The sequence below is a fragment of the Anomaloglossus baeobatrachus genome, chromosome 6 (assembly GCF_048569485.1).
Source record: "Anomaloglossus baeobatrachus isolate aAnoBae1 chromosome 6, aAnoBae1.hap1, whole genome shotgun sequence".
Classification (NCBI taxonomy): Eukaryota; Metazoa; Chordata; class Amphibia; order Anura; family Aromobatidae; genus Anomaloglossus; species Anomaloglossus baeobatrachus.
The window spans coordinates 421,151,640-421,173,032 of NC_134358.1; the positions used below are offsets into that span (position 1 = coordinate 421,151,640).

At 50.2% G+C, this 21,393-nt stretch overlaps 1 protein-coding gene across 4 annotated transcripts in view; it reads right to left on the reverse strand.

Annotated features, from left to right (window-relative positions):
- Positions 1-340: 340 nt before the first annotated feature.
- EZH2 (enhancer of zeste 2 polycomb repressive complex 2 subunit) overlaps positions 341-21,393 on the reverse strand; it is a 152,916-nt gene continuing 131,863 nt past the window's right edge. For 3 of the 4 annotated variants that reach the window (XM_075315162.1, XM_075315160.1, XM_075315161.1), the window contains exons 18-20: positions 17,390-17,470; positions 17,195-17,279; positions 341-681 (exon numbers count right to left, since the gene is read on the reverse strand). In XM_075315162.1, the coding sequence (XP_075171277.1) occupies positions 621-681; positions 17,195-17,279; positions 17,390-17,470 (227 nt within the window). In that variant the 3' untranslated portion in view covers positions 341-620. Of the gene's footprint in view, positions 682-17,194; positions 17,280-17,389; positions 17,471-21,393 lie in introns of those variants that run through there. The other variant, XM_075315164.1, reaches the window with a different exon arrangement.

The window sequence follows — 21,393 nt, forward strand, 5'->3', positions numbered from 1 at the left end:
TTTTGTTCTTGAAAATGACAGAAAAGGTTATGGATTCACATTTCTCATAAAACACAATGGCGAGCCGCATCATCCAATTTTCTTTTCTTCTCTAGAGCACTGAGCAGATTGGAATCACAAATATGGGTGTGCCAGATGTGGAGGCCACGCAGAAATGCAGGAGCAGGTTGTGCACCTCTGCCCTAAATAATCCAATAAAAGAGTTTTTTTTATTTTTTTTCCTCCTTGATCACTTTTGATTCTTGGTATACATATGGCAGGAAAGTTGTACTTCTCAAAGCGTCCCCACAATATTCAATGAACCATTACCAATCCATTTCACTGACAAGGATACAGGAAATAGAGAAGTTCAAGTATGTTTTATTTGAGGTGGGAGATGTACCACAATACATTATTGCCAAAAATTCACTGGTACAAAAAATTTTGCAGCTGACAAAAAAAAAAAAAAAAAATGAATAAAATTGTTTTTGACATCACTATAAATTAGTTTTACAGTACTCAGTAAATTCAGAACTTCAGCTCGCATTTTTCTTTTCATTCTTTGTAGGTAAAAATTGCGCCAGTATTAGAAATTCCTGAAGAAGGTAAGGCATGGGCTGCGACAAGAGGTAGCTGGTCCATCAGGGGATTTCCATTTCTCTCTCAATGCCCACATATTTCAGAGCATCAGCTTGGCTATATCTACAATGAAAAGAAGAGACCTTGCTATATCCAGAGTTTAGATCATATTAGCACGTGTCTAAATAAAAACAGTCTCAATGTGACACAAGGGAAAGGAATGACACTTTCTAATTCCAAAACATAACCTAAATTCTCATTAGGAAGAATCTGTTATGGTTTCTAGAATTGCTTCATGATTGAGGCTTAGGGCTTATGTACATGGGCACTAAGCCTGTATGGCAGCTTATGGGGGCCTGTAAAGCTCCTTAAAGGCGTACTGTTGTAGATATTCTCCCATAGCGGCAATACTTCTGAAGGAGAGGATCTCTGAACATATGACGTTCGATGGCGTATGCCAATTTTTCTGCTTAATTTGTATGAAATTCATCAGGGGTGGAGGTTATGGAATACTGCAATAATCTGACACATACAAGGCCGAAGAGGATACAGAGCATGCAGAGGACCTGGAGGACAGCCCTGTTACAGCTGTGTGCACGAGCCCAGTGAAGTGCAGAATATTGAGGGGTACAATTTTGCTTTTCTTGTGTTAGAGTGGACAAAAGTCGTACTATGGTAGATCCATCTTATTTGGGTCACAAAAGTGTATGACAAGCATATGGGAAGAGAAAAAAAAACAAAAACTTCAAGAGTCAGATCCACTCCAAAATGAATGGTAAAATGACTGCCAGTATGGAGAGCACTTGTGAATGCCGATTTCAATCTGGTTTTCGTATACTGTATTTAATTGCATACACATCTTTATGACGCGTATGCCACCTTTCCACGGTCACTGGCAGCCTGATGCTCGGTGGTGAATATATCTCAGAAGGCATAATTTGGGGGCTAATGAGTAGAAGGGAAGAGACTACAGTGGGTACGGAAAGTATTTAGACCCCTTTAAATTTTTCACTCTGTTTCATTGCAGTCATTTGGTAAATTAAGAAAAGTTCATTTTTTTTCATTAATTTATACTCTGCACTCCATCTTGATAGAAAAAAAACAGAAATGTAGCCATTTTTGCAAATTTTTTTAAACAAGAAAAACTGAAATATCACATGGTTACAAGTATTCAGACCCTTTGCTCAGACACTCATATTTAGTAAAATACTGTCCATTTCTTTGTGATCTTCCTTGGGATGGTTGTACTCCTTCATTAGAGTCCAGCTGTGTTTCATTAAATTGATAGGACTTGATTTGGAAAGGCACACACCTGTCTATATAAGACCTCACAGTTCACGGTGCATGTCAGACCAAATGAGAATCATGAGGTCAAAAGGAACTGCCCAATGAGCTCAGAGACAGAACTATGGCAAGGCACAGATCTGGCCAAGGCTACAAAAGAATTTCTGCAGTACTAAAAGGTTCCTAAGAGCACATAATCCTTAAATGGAAGAAGTTTGGGATCACCAGAACTCTTCCTAGACCTGGCCATCCAGCCAAATTGAGCAATCGTGGGAGAAAAGCCTTAATGAGAGTGGTAAAGAAGAACCCCAAGATCACTGTGGCTGAGCTCCAGAGATGCAGTAGGGAGATGGGAGAAAGTTGCACAAAGTTAACTATCACTGCAGCTCTCCACCAGTCAGGCCTTTATGGCAGAGTGGCCTGATGGAAGCCTCTCCCCAGTGCAAGACATATGAAAGCCCGGATACAGTTTGCAAAAAAAAACAAAAACACTTGAAGGACTCCCAGACTATGAGAAATAAGATTCTCTGGTCTGACGAGACGAAGATGAAACTTTTTGATGATAATTCTAAGCAGTATGTGTGGAGAAAACCAGGCACTGCTCATCACCTGCCCAATACAATCCCAACAGTGAAACATGGTGGTGGCAGCATCATGCTATGGGGGTGTTTTTTAGCTGCAGGGACAGGATTACTGGTTGCAATTGAAGGAATGATGAATGTACAGAGATATCCTGGATGAAAACCTCTTCCAGAGTCCTCTGGACCTCAGACTTGGCTGAAGGTTCATCTCCCAACAAGACAATGACCCTAAGCACACAGCTAAAATAACAAAGGAGTGGCTTCAGAACAACTCTGTGACCATTCTTGACCGGCCCAGCCAGAGCCCTGACCTAAACCCAATTAAGCGTCTCTGGAGAGACCTGAAAATGGCTGCCCACCAACGTTCACCATCCAACCTGACGGAACTGTAGAGGATCTGTAAGGAAGAATGGCAGAGGATCCCCAAATTCAGGTGTGAAAATCTTATTGCATCATTTCCAAGACTCATGGCTGTACTAGCTCAAAAGGGTGCTTCCAATCAATACTGAGCAAAGGGTCTGAATACTTATGACCATGTGATATTTCAGGTTTCTTGCTAATAAATTTGCAAACATTTCTACATTTCTGGGGGGTTTTTCTGTCAAGATGGGGTGCAGAGTGTACATTAATGAGAAAAAAATGAACTTTTTTGAAATTACAAAATGGCTGCAATGAAACAGAGTAAAAAATGAAAGGGGTCTGAATACTTTTCGTGCCCACTGTATATTATATGGCCCCAAATTGTATTCCTATATGGTGCGGTGAACCATATTTTACAAGGAGGTATTTTATGGGGGCACAAAAAGGTCAGGATTACTATGAATAGGCACAGAGTGACTACTATTACAATCAGGGTCCAAAAATAAAGTACCGTTTCTTCTTTATGTGCAAGGTGGCCAAAAAAATAAGCTATGGTGTTTGGAGCAGTGTGCAGACTGACCCAGTGGACAGAATTGGCTGAAAATTTGTATGTATGTTTTTTAAGGCATGGGGAAACAAAAGGCATCTTAAAAAAAAAAAAAAAAAAAGAAGGGAATTTTGTTACTTACCGTAAATTCCTTTTCTTCTAGCTCTTATTGGGAGACCCAGACGATTGGGTGTATAGCACTGCCTCCGGAGGCCACACAAAGCAATTACACTAAAAAGTGTAAGGCCCCTCCCCTTCTGGCTATACACCCCCAGTGGGATCACTGGCTCACCAGTTTTAGTGCAAAAGCAAGAAGGAGGAAAGCCAATAACTGGTTTAAACAAATTCACTCCGAGTAACATCGGAGAACTGAAAACCGTTCAACATGAACAACATGTGTACCCGCAAACAAACCAAAAATCCCGAAGGACAACAGGGCGGGTGCTGGGTCTCCCAATAAGAGCTAGAAGAAAAGGAATTTACGGTAAGTAACAAAATTCCCTTCTTCTTCGGCGCTCTATTGGGAGACCCAGACGATTGGGACGTCCAAAAGCTGTCCCTGGGTGGGTAAAGAAATACCTCATGTTAGAGCTGCAAGACAGCCCTCCCCTACGGGGAGGCAACTGCCGCCTGCAGGACTCTTCTACCTAGGCTGGCGTCCGCCGAAGCATAGGTATGCACCTGATAATGTTTGGTGAAAGTGTGCAGACTCGACCAGGTAGCTGCCTGGCACACCTGTTGAGCCGTAGCCTGGTGTCGCAATGCCCAGGATGCACCCACGGCTCTGGTAGAATGGGCCTTCAGCCCTGATGGAACCGGAAGCCCAGCAGAACGGTAGGCTTCAAGAATTGGTTCTTTGATCCATCGAGCCAGGGTGGCCTTAGAAGCCTGCGACCCTTTGCGCTTACCAGCGACAAGGACAAAGAGTGCATCCGAACGGCGCAAGGGCGCCGTGCGGGAAATGTAGATTCTGAGTGCTCTCACCAGATCTAACAAATGTAAATCCTTCTCATACCGATGAACTGCATGAGGACAAAACGAAGGCAAAGAGATATCCTGATTAAGATGAAAAGAGGATACCACCTTCGGGAGAAACTCCTGAATGGGGCGCAGCACTACCTTGTCCTGGTGGAAGACCAGGAAGGGAGCCTTGGATGATAGTGCTGCCAGCTCAGACACTCTCCGAAGAGATGTGATCGCTACCAGAAAAGCCACTTTCTGTGATAGTCTAGAAAGTGAAACCTCCCTCAGAGGCTCGAAGGGCGGCTTCTGGAGGGCAACTAGTACCCTGTTCAGATCCCATGGATCTAACGGCCGCTTGTACGGGGGTACGATATGGCAAACCCCCTGTAGGAACGTGCGCACCTTAGGAAGGCGTGCCAAACGCCTCTGAAAAAAGACGGATAGCGCCGAGACCTGACCTTTAAGGGAGCCGAGCGACAAACCTTTTTCTAACCCAGATTGCAGGAAAGAAAGAAAGGTAGGCAATGCAAATGGCCAGGGAGACACTCCCTGAGCAGAGCACCAGGATAAGAATATCCTCCACGTTATGTGGTAGATCTTAGCGGACGTGGGCTTCCTAGCCTGTCTCATGGTGGCAACGACCCCTTGGGACAATCCTGAAGACGCTAGGATCCAGGACTCAATGGCCACACAGTCAGGTTCAGGGCCGCAGAATTCCGATGGAAAAACGGCCCTTGGGACAGTAAGTCTGGTCGGTCTGGTAGTGCCCACGGTTGGCCGACCGTGAGCTGCCACAGATCCGGATACCACGCCCTCCTCGGCCAGTCTGGGGCGACGAGTATGACGCGGCTGCAATCGGATCTGATCTTGCGTAGCACTCTGGGCAAGAGTGCCAGAGGTGGAAACACATAAGGGAGCCGGAACTGCGACCAATCTTGCACTAGGGCGTCTGCCGCCAGCGCTCTTTGATCGCGAGACCGTGCCATGAAGGTTGGGACCTTGTTGTTGTGCCGGGACGCCATGAGGTCGACGTCCGGCCTTCCCCATCGGCGACAGATTTCCTGAAACACGTCTGGGTGAAGGGACCATTCCCCTGCGTCCATGCCCTGGCGACTGAGGAAGTCTGCTTCCCAGTTTTCTACACCGGGGATGTGAACTGCGGATATGGTGGAGGCTGTGGCTTCCACCCACATCAGAATCCGCCGGACTTCCTGGAAGGCTTGCCGACTGCGTGTCCCCCCTTGGTGGTTGATGTATGCCACCGCTGTGGAGTTGTCCGACTGAATTCGGATCTGCCTTCCTTCCAGCCACTGCTGGAAGGCTAGTAGGGCAAGATACACTGCTCTGATTTCCAGAACATTGATCTGAAGGGTGGACTCCTGCTGAGTCCACGTACCCTGAGCCCTGTGGTGGAGAAAAACTGCTCCCCACCCTGACAGACTCGCGTCTGTCGTGACCACCGCCCAAGACGGTGGTAGGAAGGATCTTCCCTGTGATAATGAGGTGGGAAGAAGCCACCACTGCAGAGAGTCTTTGGCCGTCTGGGAAAGGGAGACTTTCCTGTCCAGGGATGTTGACTTCCCGTCCCATTGGCGGAGAATGTCCCATTGAAGTGGGCGCAGATGAAACTGCGCAAACGGAACCGCTTCCATTGCCGCCACCATCTTCCCGAGGAAGTGCATGAGGCGTCTTAAGGAGTGCGACTGACTTTGAAGGAGAGCCTGCACCCCAGTCTGTAGTGACCTCTGCTTGTCCAGCGGAAGCTTCACTATCGCTGAGAGAGTATGAAACTCCATGCCAAGATACGTTAGTGATTGGGTCGGTGACAGATTTGACTTTGAGAAGTTGATGATCCACCCGAACGTCTGGAGAGTCTCCAGTGCAACAGTCAAGCTGAGTTGGCATGCCTCTTGAGAGGGTGCCTTGACCAGTAGATCGTCCAAGTAAGGGATCACAGAGTGTCCCTGAGAGTGCAAGACTGCTACCACTGCCGCCATGATCTTGGTGAACACCCGTGGGGCTGTCGCTAGACCAAATGGCAGAGCTACGAACTGAAGATGGTCGTCTCCTATCACGAAGCGTAGAAAGCGTTGGTGCTCTGTAGCAATCGGCACGTGGAGATAAGCATCCTTGATGTCTATTGATGCTAGGAAATCTCCTTGAGACATTGAGGCAATGACTGAGCGGAGGGATTCCATCCGGAACCGCCTGGCGTTCACATGCTTGTTGAGCAGTTTTAGGTCCAGAACAGGACGGAATGAGCCGTCCTTTTTTGGCACCACAAAGAGATTGGAGTAAAAACCTTGACCTCGTTCCTGAAGAGGAACAGGGACCACCACTCCTTCTGCTCTTAGAGAATTCACCGCCTGCAGAAGGGCATCTGCTCGGTCGGGATGTGGGGAAGTTCTGAAGAACCGAGGCGGAGGCCGAGTACTGAACTCTATCCTGTACCCGTGAGACAAAATGTCTGTTACCCACCGGTCTTTGACCTGTGGCAGCCAAATGTCGCAAAAGCGGGAGAGCCTGCCACCGACCGAGGATGCGGAGGGAGGCGGCCGAAAGTCATGAGGCAGCCGCCTTGGAAGCGGTACCTCCGGTTGCTTTCTTGGGGCGTGAGTGAGCCCGCCATGAATCAGAGCTCCTTTGCTCTTTCTGAGTCCCTTTGGACGAGGAGAATTGGGGCTTGCCCGAGCCTCGAAAGGACCGAAACTTTGACTGCCACTTCCTCTGTGGAGGTTTGCTTGATCTGGGCTGGGGTAAGGAGGAGTCCTTACCTTTGGACTGTTTGATGATTTCCGCCAATTGCTCACCAAACAGTCTGTCTCCAGATAATGGCAAGCTGGTTAAACATTTTTTAGAAGCAGAATCTGCTTTCCATTCCTTTAACCACAAGGCTCTGCGCAAAACTACAGAGTTGGCAGATGCCATTGAGGTACGGCTCGTAGAGTCCAGTACCGCATTGATAGCGTAGGTCGCAAACGCAGACATTTGCGTAGTCAGGGACGCCACTTGCGGCACTGCTGGACGTATGAGAGAGTCCACCTGTGCCAGACCAGCTGAAATAGCTTGGAGCGCCCACACGGCCGCGAATGCTGGAGCAAACGACGCGCCGATAGCTTCATAGACAGATTTCAACCAAAGGTCCATCTGTCTGTCATTGGCATCTTTAAGTGAAGCCCCATCCTCCACTGCAACTATGGATCTAGCTGCAAGCCTGGATATTGGAGGGTCCACTTTTGGACACTGGGTCCAGCGTTTGACCACGTCAGGGGGAAAAGGATAACGTGTATCCTTAAGGCGTTTAGAAAAACGCTTGTCCGGATAAGTATTATGTTTCTGGATGGATTCTCTGAAGTCAGAGTGGTCCAGAAAAGTACTCAATTTACGCTTGGGATACAGGAAATGGAATTTCTCCTGCTGTGCAGCTGCCTCCTCTGCAGAAGGGGCTGGGGGAGAAATATCCAACAGCCTATTGATGGCCGCTATAAGGTCATTTACCATGGCGTCACCATCTGGCGTATCCAAATTGAGTGCGGCGTCAGGACAAGACTCCTGATCACCCACCTCTGAACCCTCATATAGGGACCCTTCTCGCTGAGACCCTGATCCGCGTGATGACGTGGAGGGTCTCTCCCAGCGAGCTCGCTTAGGCGGACTGGGACTGTCATCGGAGTCAGAGCCCTCAGCCTGTGATGCCTGGGACCCCCTTGAAGTACGGATTAGTTCCAACTGAGGGGGACCGGGGAACATAGACACAGCAGTGTCTATGGTCTGAGCAACTGGCCTGGACTGCAAGGTTTCCAGGATTTTTGTCATAGTCACAGACATTTTATCAGCAAAGACTGCAAATTCTGTCCCCGTCACCGGGGCAGGGTTCACAGGCGTCTCTGCCTGGGCTACCACCACAATAGGCTCTGGCTGACGAAGTGCCACTGGGACTGAACATTGCACACAATGAGAGTCGTTGGAGCCTGCTGGTAGATTAGCCCCACATGCTGAGCAAGTAGTGTATACAGCCCGTGCCTTGGCACCCTTGCGTTTTGCGGATGACATGCTGTTGTCTCCTCAAAGCAATATAGGGTGTACAGCCAAGAAGCGACCTTACAGTGCAGTATATAAATATATCTAGACACAGCAGTGTCTATGTACAGCGAAAAATATAACACCGTGGCACTAGTGGGGCCGCACGTATGTGCTGCTTACCGCCCGCTTAGCGCGGGTGTGTGGTCGCCAGAAACCCCTAGCCTGGGTCCCCCAGAGCCTGCGTCCGTTCTCCAGCCAGACTGCATGTGTATAATGGCTGCCGGCGTCCTGGGGAGCTGCAAGCCTGGGGGCGGGCCTAGGGCGTGCACAGAGAAAAAGCGCGAAGCCTGTGTCCTACTGTGCTCAGTGAGATGGCTGGAGCATGTAAATCGTGCTCCAGCCCTCGGCGCTGCAGATTGAACAACGTCTCTCCCCTACCCTGATTGACAGGGTGGGGGGCGTTAACGAAGCGGAGCTAGGCCGCAGAAAGCCGGGGACTAAAGTTAGAAGCGCCGCCGCCGTAAAAGCGCGGTCGGCGCGTCTCCGGCGCACTACAAGTCGCAGCTGCGCCGCCGCTCCAGGGGCGGTCGGCGCGGCGATCCACACACATAAAGTCCCCCAGTAATCTGCGGGGACTATAAGCCCAGCGCACAGCGCTACAGTCCCCGGCGCACTAGCACACCCAGCAAGCCTGGGGTGCGCGTGGTCTGCCATACGGGGACACAGAGTACCTGAAAGTTGCAGGGCCTTGTCCCTGAACGGCACTCCCGCTCCACATCCAGCAGGTTCTATGGGTCTGTGGATGGAGCCCGGCCTCAGGGCTTGGTGGCCGGTAAGATCCCACTTCCTCAGAGCCCTTCAGGGGGATGGGGAAGGAAAACAGCATGTGGGCTCCAGCCTCCGTACCCGCAATGGGTACCTCAACCTTACAAACCACAAGTGGGGTAAGAAGGGAGCATGCTGGGGGCCCCATACGGGCCCTCTTTTCTTCCATCCGATATAGTCAGCAGCTACTGCTGACTAAACAGTGGAGCTATGCGTGGATGTCTGACCTCCTTCGCACAAAGCAGAAAACTGGTGAGCCAGTGATCCCACTGGGGGTGTATAGCCAGAAGGGGAGGGGCCTTACACTTTTTAGTGTAATTGCTTTGTGTGGCCTCCGGAGGCAGTGCTATACACCCAATCGTCTGGGTCTCCCAATAGAGCGCCGAAGAAAAAATTTATACCAAAACTCCCCACCAGGTGAAAAAGTGGCACTGTACAGTGTCTCCATTTAAAGAAGTTGTCCAGTTACCAAAACTGATTTTTTTTTTTCTGATAAATCTTGCTAATATGTGCCCCTCAACACATCTATTATGTTTTTTCAGCAAAATTACCTTTCATTGTGCACTAGCAGCACATGCTCATTGCTGGCTCCAGCTCTGATGGGGTTAATCTCTCCTCTGACTTCCTGTGTTCAGTTCCTACAAGTCCCAGAATTCTTTGTGGCTTTAGGGCGGTGTCTAGCTTATCTAACACACCCATTGTGTCTAATACACCCACTCTGCTCCCACCCAAACCCTCCTCCCTGCCTCTTCCCAGTGGATGTGCACTAAGAGAAATCACAGATACAGCAGCTCTGCACAGCCAGGGGAAGAAAGTGTGTGCGCGTGTATATACAGTGTGTGTGTGTGTGCGTATATACAGTGTGTGTGTGTGTGTATATACAGTGTGTGAGTGAGTGTGTATGTGTGTGTGTATGTAATACTCACCTGTCTGCAGAGTGCCATGCCTGCTTCCTGCCCCTGTCTCGGTCCCGCCGCTTCGGCTGTGTGCAGTCTCCCCGGTGCATGCACGAAGCTTGCAGGACCTGGCCGTGGATCACCTGATGCAGTCACCTGACGCATCAGCTGATCGTAGTCTCGCCGGCTTTTTCTTGCCCGGCCGGCTATCAGCTGATCCTGCCGTCAGGGGACTTCATCAGCGGATTACCGGCAGCTCCTGCAGTGATGGGACAGGATCAGACTCTCATCCGATCGCTCCAGGAGCTGCCGGTCATCAGTACAGACGTGAGTATTTATTTATTTATTTTTTTTTTTTTTGCAGTGATGCATCAACTGATTGTATAATCGGCTTTTATACAATCAGCTGCTGTGTGATGTGATTCACATCCTTTATCCTGACACATCATCTGATCGCTTTGCCTTCCAGCAAACCGATCAGATGATATTGGATCCGGATTGGACGGCGCGGGACCCTGACCCAGGATTACTGCGGAGGGGGGTTTATTTCAATAAAGATGGAGTCACTAATTGTGTTGTGTTTTATTTCTAATAAAAATATTTTTCTGTGTGTTGTGTTTTTTTTTTTTTCTTATTACTAGAAATTCATGGTGGCCATGTCTAATATTGGCGTGACACCATGAATTTCGGGCTTAGGGCCAGCTGATAATATACAGCTAGCCCTAACTCCATTATTACCCGGCTAGCCACCCGGCATCAGGGCAGCTGGAAGAGTTGGATACAGCGCCAGAAGATGGCGCTTCTATGAAAGCGCCATTTTCTGGGGTGGCTGCGGACTGCAATTCGCAGTGGGGGTGCCCAGAAAGCATGGGCACCCTTCACTGTGGATTCCAATCCCCAGCTGCCTAGTTGTACCCGGCTGGACACCAAAATTAGGCGAAGCTCACGTCATTTTTTTTTTAAATTATTTCATGAAATTCATGAAATAATTAAAAAAAAAAAGGGCTTCTCTATATTTTTGGTTCCCAGCCGAGTACAACTAGGCAGCTGGGTGTTGGGGGCAGCCCGTACCTGCCTGCTGTACCCGGCTAGCATACAAAAATATGGCGAAGCCCACGTCATTTTTTTTTTCTTTTTGGGTAAAAAACTGCATACAGTCCTGGATGGAGGATGCTGAGCCTTGTAGTTCTGCAGCTGCTGTCTGCTCTCCTGCATACAATGAACATTTTGAATAAGGAAATGACATCAGACCTTTTTTATTTTTTTCATCAACAATCTTTAATGGCATTGTGCACTGATTAAAAACGCAGTGAGCAAAAACACAGCAAAAAAGGCACCAAGTCGCGGCAAAAACGTGACATGCAGCACCGCAGGTGACAGAGCAGAGCAAGTTGGTGACATGCTCTGCTCTGACACATAGTGTGCTGCATGTCACTGTATCCACTCTGGGACTTGTTGTGCAGGTGACCGGATGATACATGTCACTAACTGCCCCACTCTGTGATTTCTGCTGCATAGTACCAACTGTATACACTCTCACCTGCACAACAAGTCCCATAGTCGAGACAGTTAGTGACATGTAGCATCCGGTCACCTGCACAACAAGTACCATAATGGAGAAAGATAGTGACATGCAGCACACTATGTGTCAGAGCAGAGCATGTCACTGTCTCCACTCCGCTGACCTCACAGCCCGTACACGCTGCGATGGATGCAGGGGGACACAGAACAAGTAATCGGCCGACACTGGAGTCATCTGATTACTTGGGATGAATTGAGCAGTAAAATGCTCTGGTGCTCGATGGGCGAAGCCCATGCCGTTTTTTTTAAAAAAAAATTAATTAAAAATAAAAAAAATAAAAAAAAAAAAAAAACACATTGTTTGTGGGCTCCCGCTGCATTTTCTGTTGCTAAGGGTAACCAAAGCAGCTACTGGCTGCTAGCCCCCGCTGCTTCGTGTTACTTTCACTGGCAATAGAAATGCAGGGAAGCATTTTTTTTTTTATAAAGGTTTTTCCCTGAAAACGTTTTTAAGAAAATGACGTGGGCTTCGCCATATTTTTGTATGCTAGCCAGGTACAGCAGGCAGCTACGGGCTGCCCCCAACCCCCAGCTGCCTAGTTGTACCCGGCTGGGAACCAAAAATATAGAGAAGCCCTTTTTTTTTTTTTATTTCATGAATTTCATGAAATAATTAAAAAAAAAAATGACATGGGCTTCGCCGATTTTTTGAGTCCAGCCAGGTACAACTAGGCAGCTGGGGATTGGAATCCGCAGTGAAGGGTGCCCAAACTTTCTGGGCCCCCCGCTGCGAATTGCAGTCCACAGCCGCCCCAGAAAATGGCGCTTTTATAGAAGCGCCATCTTCTGGCGCTGTATCCAACTCTTCCAGTGGCCCTGGTGGCAGGTGGCACGCTGGGTAATAAGGGGTTAATACCAGCTATGTTTTACCCGCTGGTATAAAGCCCGAGATTCTAAATGTCAGGCCAAGGTTGACCTGGCCATTAAGAATCTCCAATAAAGGGTTAAAAAAAAAAAAAGACCACACAGAGAAAAATACTTTATTAGAAATAAATACACAGACACAGTAGGGACTCCATGTTTATTACTCCCTCTCACCCCTCCACGATGGAGAGATTTCTGTACTGACCATGCCAGGAGAGAGCGAGGGAAAAGAGAGCGAGCGAGGGGAGGGAGGAAAAGAAAGAGAGCGAGCGGGGGGGAAAAGAGAGCGAGCGGGGGGGAAAAGAGAGCGAGCGGGGGGGAAAAGAGAGCGAGCGGGGGGGAAAAGAGAGCGAGCGGGGGGGAAAAGAGAGCGAGCGGGGGGGGAAAAGAGAGCGAGCGGGGGGGGGAAAAGAGAGCGAGGGGTGGGGGAAAGAGAGCGAGCGGGGGGGGGGAAAGAGAGCGAGCGGGGGGGGGGAAAGAGAGCGAGCGGGGGGGGAAAGAGCGAGGGGTGAGGAAAAGAGAGCGAGGGGTGAGGAAAAGAGAGCGAGGGGTGAGGAAAAGAGAGCGAGGGGTGAGGAAAAGAGAGCGAGGGGTGAGGAAAAGAGAGCGAGGGGTGAGGAAAAGAGAGCGAGGGGTGAGGAAAAGAGAGCGAGGGGTGAGGAAAAGAGAGCGAGGGGTGAGGAAAAGAGAGCGAGGGGTGAGGAAAAGAGAGCGAGGGGTGAGGAAAAGAGAGCGAGGGGTGAGGAAAAGAGCGAGGGGTGAGGAAAAGAGAGCGAGGGGTGAGGAAAAGAGAGCGAGGGGTGAGGAAAAGAGAGCGAGGGGTGAGGAAAAGAGAGCGAGGGGTGAGGAAAAGAGAGCGAGGGGTGAGGAAAAGAGAGCGAGGGGTGAGGAAAAGAGAGCGAGGGGTGAGGAAAAGAGAGCGAGGGGTGAGGAAAAGAGAGCGAGGGGTGAGGAAAAGAGAGCGAGGGGTGAGGAAAAGAGAGCGAGGGGTGAGGAAAAGAGAGCGAGGGGTGAGGAAAAGAGAGCGAGGGGTGAGGAAAAGAGAGCGAGGGGTGAGGAAAAGAGAGCGAGGGGGGAGGAAAAGAGAGCGAGGGGGGGAGGAAAAGAGAGCGAGGGGGGGAGGAAAAGAGAGCGAGGGGGGGAGGAAAAGAGAGCGAGGGGGGGAGGAAAAGAGAGCGAGGGGGGGAGGAAAAGAGAGCGAGGGGGGGAGGAAAAGAGAGCGAGGGGGGGAGGAAAAGAGAGCGAGGGGGGGAGGAAAAGAGAGCGAGGGGGGGAGGAAAAGAGAGCGAGGGGGGGAGGAAAAGAGAGCGAGGGGGGGAGGAAAAGAGAGCGAGGGGGGGAGGAAAAGAGAGCGAGGGGGGGAGGAAAAGAGAGCGAGGGGGGAGGAAAAGAGAGCGAGGGGGGGAGGAAAAGAGAGCGAGGGGGGGAGGAAAAGAGAGCGAGGGGGGGAGGAAAAGAGAGCGAGGGGGGGAGGAAAAGAGAGCGAGGGGGGGAGGGAAAGAGAGCGAGGGGGGGGAAAGAGAGCGAGGGGGGAGGAAAAGAGAGCGAGGGGGGAGGAAAAAAAGAGAGCGCGGGAGGAAAAGAGAGCGCAGGGGGAGGAAAAGAGAGCGCAGGGGGGAGGAAAAGAGAGCGCAGGGGGGAGGAAAAGAGAGCGCAGGGGGGAGGAAAAGAGAGCGCAGGGGGGAGGAAAAGAGAGCGAGGGTGGAGGAAAAGAGAGCGAGGGTGGAGGAAAAGAGAGCGCAAGGGGGAGGAAAAGAGCGCAGGGGGGAGGAAAAGAAAGCGCAGGGGGGAGGAAAAGAGAGCGCAGGGGGGAGGAAAAGAGAGCGCAGGGGGGAAGAGAGCGAGGGAAAAGAGAGGGGAGGGGAGAGAGGGATAAGAGGGGAGAGAGGGATAAGAGGGGGGCAGAGAAGAGGGGGAAGAGGGGAGGGGGAGAAGAGTGGGGGGAGAGAAGAGAGTGGGGAAAGAACAGGGGGGGGGGGGGGGCAGAGGTGCTCTGTCACCAACTGTCTCCACTCTGTGACTTGTGGTGCAGGTGACAGAGTGCAGACAGTTGGTCCCATGCAGCAGGACAGATGGCAGAGCACAGCGGTGACATGCCTGCCAGTGTCTTGCTGCTGGGAGGAGCACACGATCACACTGCCCGACACCGGCCGCTCTCCTGACATCGCAGCAGAGCGGACGGGTGGACAGTGTGATCACATACTTACGTGCAGGGGGGGATTCAGCTAAAGACCCCCCCTGTACTGCACCCTGGCGCCCCGTGTCTCAGCCTCTCTGCAGGACGCCGGCTCCACACAAACGTCCTCCGGCTCCTCCCCTCGATGCTGGGCTGTGACGTGCGGTAGTCACCGCCCACAGCCCTGTCACTCAATCTGAGTGGCGCCGGCATTTTGTGACGTACCCGTCTTGTTTGAGAGCCCGGAAATGCCGGGACGTCAGAGGATGCCGGCGGCCACAGCTCCAGGGGGTCATGTGACTGGCACTGAGCGTGCAGGATAGCGCCGCTCAGTGCCAGAACTGGAAACAGAAGGCAATGGAGAAGACGCCTAGAAAGGTAAGTAGAGCTCATACAGAAAATAAAAAAAATGGGTGAACCACCCCTTTAAATCTGGTGTATATAAGGACTCCGGTGTGCTTACACAATCTACATTATGCAATATCTGTATGATTCCGTAATTACTTTGCTTTTTGTAATGTTGTTATTTACTGGGCATCGTGTATGATAATTATACCATTTGGCTGCTAATTAAAATGAACTGTTTCTGCATATTTATATTTACTTATTCTCTGTATCATATCGTGTTGCACCACCTAGTGTTCATTTGCAATTATAATATTGGTAATGAATTATCAATAAATTATATGTTAATATTTATGGTCTTTAGTGCACTTTTTGTATATAGGTGTTACTGGTATGGTGCTTGACCAATTATGTAGTCCCTAAATATAGTAATATTCTTTCCTGAATTATTAAGATAAATAACTTTTTGGTTATTTTTATTTTTTTCACTAGGGTGGTAACGTATTTTTCGGACTATATGACGCACTTTTTTCTCCCAAATTTGGGGGGAAAAGTGGGGGATGCGTCTTATAGTCCGATGGCTGCGGTACGGTGGTGGAGCAGATGAAGGCTGGTGCGGTTGTGGTGGAGCGGATCATCAGAGGCAGGAGGAGGCTGTAGCAGCGCTATCCTGACCGCGTGGGCCCGCTCATTTGATATGCACACCCATCATCCCGCCCATCATCTCTCAGCCCTCAAGCTGGCGCTGACAGATGGGCGGGGGATGCGCGCATACCAAAGAGCCGGCCCGCGTGATCACCCCAGGCAACTACAGCCTGGAGTGATCATGTGCGGCTGAATTCACTGCCCTCGATGCACCATAATCAGAGCGGGGGTTAGTGAATAAGTACGGTATACTCACTGTTCCCCTGCAGCATCGCGGTGTCCTCTTGTCTGTCGGCCGTTGTGTGTGGAGAGCGGTGAGCACAGAGATGACGTCATCGCTGTACACACGGCTCCACAGAGGTCAGCTGGCACAGACAGGAAGCGAGCAATGCTGCGTGGAGTGAGAAGAGGCGAGTATACAGCAGGAGTCCTCCAGCTGTTACCGCAAATCTGGCTGCGGCTGAAGTGACCGCGAGATCCGCGGTGACTTCAGTCAGGTGAATGACGGCTGATCTTGGCGGCTCACATCACTTGCGGCCTGACTCTCACAGAGAACGGTCGTGTTCCATGGCTGTTCTCTGTGATTGTCAGATGTAGCAGAGCTGGATGCGTCGTGGGACATCGTGTGGATTACATCGGACCTGGGTGTTTTAGGGGTTAATAAAGTTGTGAAAGAGGGTTTTTTTTGTCTTTTATTTCAAATAAAGGATTTTTATGTGTTTGTGTTTATTTACTTTCACTTACAGCTTAGTGGTGAGGGGGTGTCTCATAGACGCCTGCCATCACTAACCTAGGACTTACTGGCAGCTATGGGCTGCTGCCATTAACTCCTTATTACCCAGATTGCCACCGCATCATGGAAATCGGGATGAGCTGGGAAAAGTCCCGGGACTGTCGAATCTAATGGATGAGGAAATTCTGGGCGGCTGATGGCTGTTATTTTTAGGCTTGGGGGGCTCCCAATAACGTGAGTCTCCCCGGGCTGAGAATACTAGCCCCCAGCTATGAGACTTTATCTTAGCTGGTTATCAAAATTGGGTGAACCGCATGCCGTTTTTTTTTTTTGTTTTTTTTTTTTAAATTACCCCCATACAGTGTCAGCAGCAGATCCTCACCCCATAACAGTGTGTCATGACCACATTTTTTGCTTAAAAATGTTATTTTCCTCCTCTAAATCCAGGGTGCTTCTTATGGTCCAGTGTGTCTTATAGTCCAAAAAATATGGTATAAACATATGTGTTACATAGGACTGCAGGTAACATCTATTATATTTTTAGAAAGGATAGTGTGTCTTTAATTTTGGTTACTTTTGTTTAGAGGGGGAGAAGGGGTTTGGTTCTACCACAAGCAAACAGGAAACCTATTGTTAAGACTTCTAATCCCACTGGATATGCAAACAGATAAGGGACAATAGGCCTAGCACCATTAACACCTAGCTCCACCAGAATATGAGAGATGTGAGCTGCTCTATCCTGGAGAATTATAAATTAACCGTGCTTGACCCATTAATTACATGATAAATGATAATTATTAGAGCATCACCAACCTGTAATCAAAGAAGAGTTCTTCACCCGTCTGGATGGCTCTTTTAGCGAATATGCCTATTCTATGGTCTCCATTCACCATCATTACTGAAAAAGAAAGAAAAGGCTTCTAAGGACAGGTGCCCTCCCCAATCCCACTGCATCATTCCCGATTACATTTTGCAGTGGTTGCTGAATTAGTAAATGGACCACATTACCTTTTGCATAGCAGTTTGGATTCACAGAGTGGTTTGCAAAACGAATTTTGTTGCCTTTGCGAGTTGCATCAACGACAAAATCTAAAATGTACAAACAAAATAGATATTGCAGGAAATTAGGGCTACATTTTTGCTTCTTGCCCATTTTAGTCACGCTTATGATATTTGCATGTTTGACTCTCACTCTACTCAAACCCCCGCTCCACAACATGTGTGTCAGTACATCAGCCATTGTACGAATAGTAAACAGGCAGCTGTTGATAAAGAAGGGAATTTTGTTACTTACCGTAAATTCCTTTTCTTCTAGCTCCAATTGGGAGACCCAGACGATTGGGTGTATAGCTACTGCCTCCGGAGGCCACACAAAGCATTACACTAAAAAGTGTAAGGCCCCTCCCCTTCTGGCTATACACCCCCCGTGGGATCACGGGCTGCTCAGTTTTAGTGCTAAAGCAAGAAGGAGGAAAGCCAATAACTGGTTTAAACAAATTCAATCCGAAGTAACATCGGAGAATTGAAACCGTTCAACATGAACAACATGTGTACCAGAAAAAAACAAAAATCCCGAAGGAAACAGGGCGGGTGCTGGGTCTCCCAATTGGAGCTAGAAGAAAAGGAATTTACGGTAAGTAACAAAATTCCCTTCTTCTTCGGCGCTCCATTGGGAGACCCAGACGATTGGGACGTCCAAAAGCAGTCCCTGGGTGGGTAAATTAATACCTCAAGTTAGAGCTGTAAAACAGCCCTCCCCTACGAGGAGGCAACCGCCGCCTGCAGGACTCTTCTACCTAGGCTGGCGTCCGCCGAAGCGTAGGTATGCACCTGATAATGTTTGGTGAAAGTATGCAGACTCGACCAGGTAGCTGCCTGGCACACCTGTTGAGCCGTAGCCTGGTGTCGCAATGCCCAGGACGCACCCACGGCTCTGGTAGAATGGGCCTTCAGCCCTGATGGAACCGGAAGCCCAGCAGAACGGTAGGCTTCAAGAATTGGTTCCTTGATCCATCGAGCCAGGGTGGATTTGGAAGCCTGCGATCCTTTGCGCTTACCAGCGACAAGGACAAAGAGTGCATCCGAGCGGCGCAGGGGCGCCGTGCGGGAAATGTAGATTCTGAGTGCTCTCACGAGATCCAACAAATGCAAATCCTTTTCATACCGATGAACTGGATGAGGACAAAAGGAAGGTAAGGAGATATCCTGATTGAGATGAAAAGAGGATACCACCTTAGGGAGAAACTCCTGAATCGGGCGCAGCACTACCTTGTCCTGGTGAAAAACCAGGAAGGGAGCTTTGGATGACAGCGCTGCCAGCTCGGATACCCTCCGAAGAGACGTGACCGCTACCAGAAAGGCCACTTTCTGTGAGAGTCGAGAAAGTGAAACATCCCTCAGAGGCTCGAAGGGCGGCTTCTGGAGAGCAACTAGTACCCTGTTCAGATCCCATGGATCTAACGGCCGTTTGTACGGAGGGACGATGTGACAAACCCCCTGCAGGAACGTGCGTACCTGAGGAAGTCGTGCTAGACGCTTTTGAAAAAATACCGATAGCGCTGAGACTTGCCCTTTAAGGGAGCCGAGCGATAAGCCTTTTTCCAAACCAGATTGCAGGAAGGAAAGAAAAGTAGGCAATGCAAATGGCCAGGGGGACACTCCCTGTGCCGAGCACCAGGATAAGAAAATCTTCCACGTTCTGTGGTAGATCTTAGCAGACGTGGGCTTCCTAGCCTGTCTCATGGTGGCCACGACCCCTTGAGATAATCCTGAAGATGCTAGTATCCAGGACTCAATGGCCACACAGTCAGGTTCAGGGCCGTAGAATTCAGATGGAAAAACGGCCCTTGTGACAGTAAGTCTGGCTGGTCTGGTAGCGCCCACGGTTGGCCGACCGTGAGATGCCACAGATCCGGATACCACGACCTCCTCGGCCAGTCTGGGGCGACGAGCAGGACGCGGCGGCAATCGGACCTGATCTTGCGTAGCACTCTGGGCAAGAGTGCCAGAGGGGGAAACACATAGGGCAGCTGGAACTGCGACCAATCTTGCACTAAGGCGTCTGCCGCCAGAGCTCTGTGATCGCGAGACCGTGCCATGAAAGTTGGGACCTTGTTGTTGTGCCGGGACGCCATTAGGTCGACGTCCGGCCTTCCCCAGCGGCGACAGATTTCCTGAAACACGTCCGGGTGAAGGGACCATTCCCCTGCGTCCCTACCCTGGCGACTGAGGAAGTCCGCTTCCCAGTTTTCTACGCCGGGGATGTGAACTGCGGATATGGTGGAGGCCGTGGCTTCCACCCACATCAGAATCCGCCGGACTTCCTGGAAGGCTTGCCGACTGCGTGTCCCGCCTTGGTGGTTGATGTATGCCACCGCTGTGGAGTTGTCCGACTGAATTCGGATCTGCTTTCCTTCCAGCCACTGCTGGAAGGCTTGTAGGGCAAGATACACTGCCCTGATTTCCAGAACATTGATCTGAAGGGTGGACTCCTGCTGAGTCCACGTACCCTGAGCCCTGTGGTGGAGAAAAACTGCTCCCCACCCTGACAGACTCGCGTCTGTCGTGACCACCGCCCAGGATGGGGGTAGGAAGGACCTTCCTTGTGATAATGAGGTGGGAAGAAGCCACCATTGAAGAGAGTCCTTGGCCGTCTGGGAAAGGGAGACTTTCCTGTCTAAGGACGTCGACTTCCCGTCCCATTGGCGGAGAATGTCCCATTGAAGTGGGCGCAGATGAAACTGCGCAAACGGGACTGCCTCCATTGCTGCCACCATCTTCCCCAGGAAGTGCATGAGGCGTCTTAAGGGGTGCGACTGGCCTTGAAGGAGAGAGTGCACCCCTGTCTGTAGTGAACGCTGCTTGTCCATCGGAAGCTTCACTATCGCTGAGAGAGTATGAAACTCCATGCCAAGATATGTTAGTGATTGGGTCGGTGACAGATTTGACTTTGAAAAGTTGATGATCCACCCGAAAGTCTGGAGAGTCTCCAGCGCAACGTTCAGGCTGTGTTGGCATGCCTCTTGAGAGGGTGCCTTGACAAGTAGATCGTCCAAGTAAGGGATCACCGAGTGTCCCTGAGAGTGCAAGACTGCTACCACTGCTGCCATGACCTTGGTGAAAACCCGTGGGGCTGTCGCCAGACCAAATGGCAGGGCTACGAACTGAAGGTGTTCGTCTCCTATAACGAAGCGTAGAAAACGCTGGTGCTCTGGAGCAATCGGCACGTGGAGATAAGCATCCTTGATGTCTATTGATGCTAGGAAATCTCCTTGAGACATCGAGGCAATGACGGAGCGGAGAGATTCCATCCGGAACCGCCTGGTTTTCACGTGCTTGTTGAGCAGTTTTAGGTCCAGAACAGGACGGAAAAAGCCGTCCTTTTTTGGCACCACAAACAGATTGGAGTAAAAACCTTGACCTCGTTCCTGAAGAGGAACAGGGATCACCACTCCTTCTGCCCTTAGAGAGCACACCGCCTGCAGAAGAGCATCGGCTCGGTCGGGATGTGGGGAAGTTCTGAAGAACCGAGGCGGAGGACGAGAACTGAACTCTATCCGGTACCCGTGAGACAAAATGTCTGTTACCCACCGGTCTTTGACCTGTGGCAGCCAAATGCCGCAAAAGCGGGAGAGCCTGCCACCGACCGAGGATGCGGAGAGAGGAGGCCGAAAGTCATGAGGCAGCCGGCTTGGAAGCGGTTCCTCCGGCTGCTTTCTTTGGGCGTGAGTGAGTCCGCCAGGAATCTGAGCTTCTCTGCTCCTTCTGAGTCCTTTTGGACGAGGAGAATTGGGCCCTGCCCGAACCTCGAAAGGACCGAAACCTCGACTGTCCCCTCCACTGTTGAGGTTTGCTTGATCTGGGCTGGGGTAAGGAAGAGTCCTTACCCTTGGACTGTTTAATGATTTCAGCCAATTGCTCACCAAACAGTCTGTCTTGAGATAATGGCAAACTGGTTAAGCATTTTTTGGAAGCAGAATCTGCTTTCCATTCCTTTAACCATAAGGCTCTGC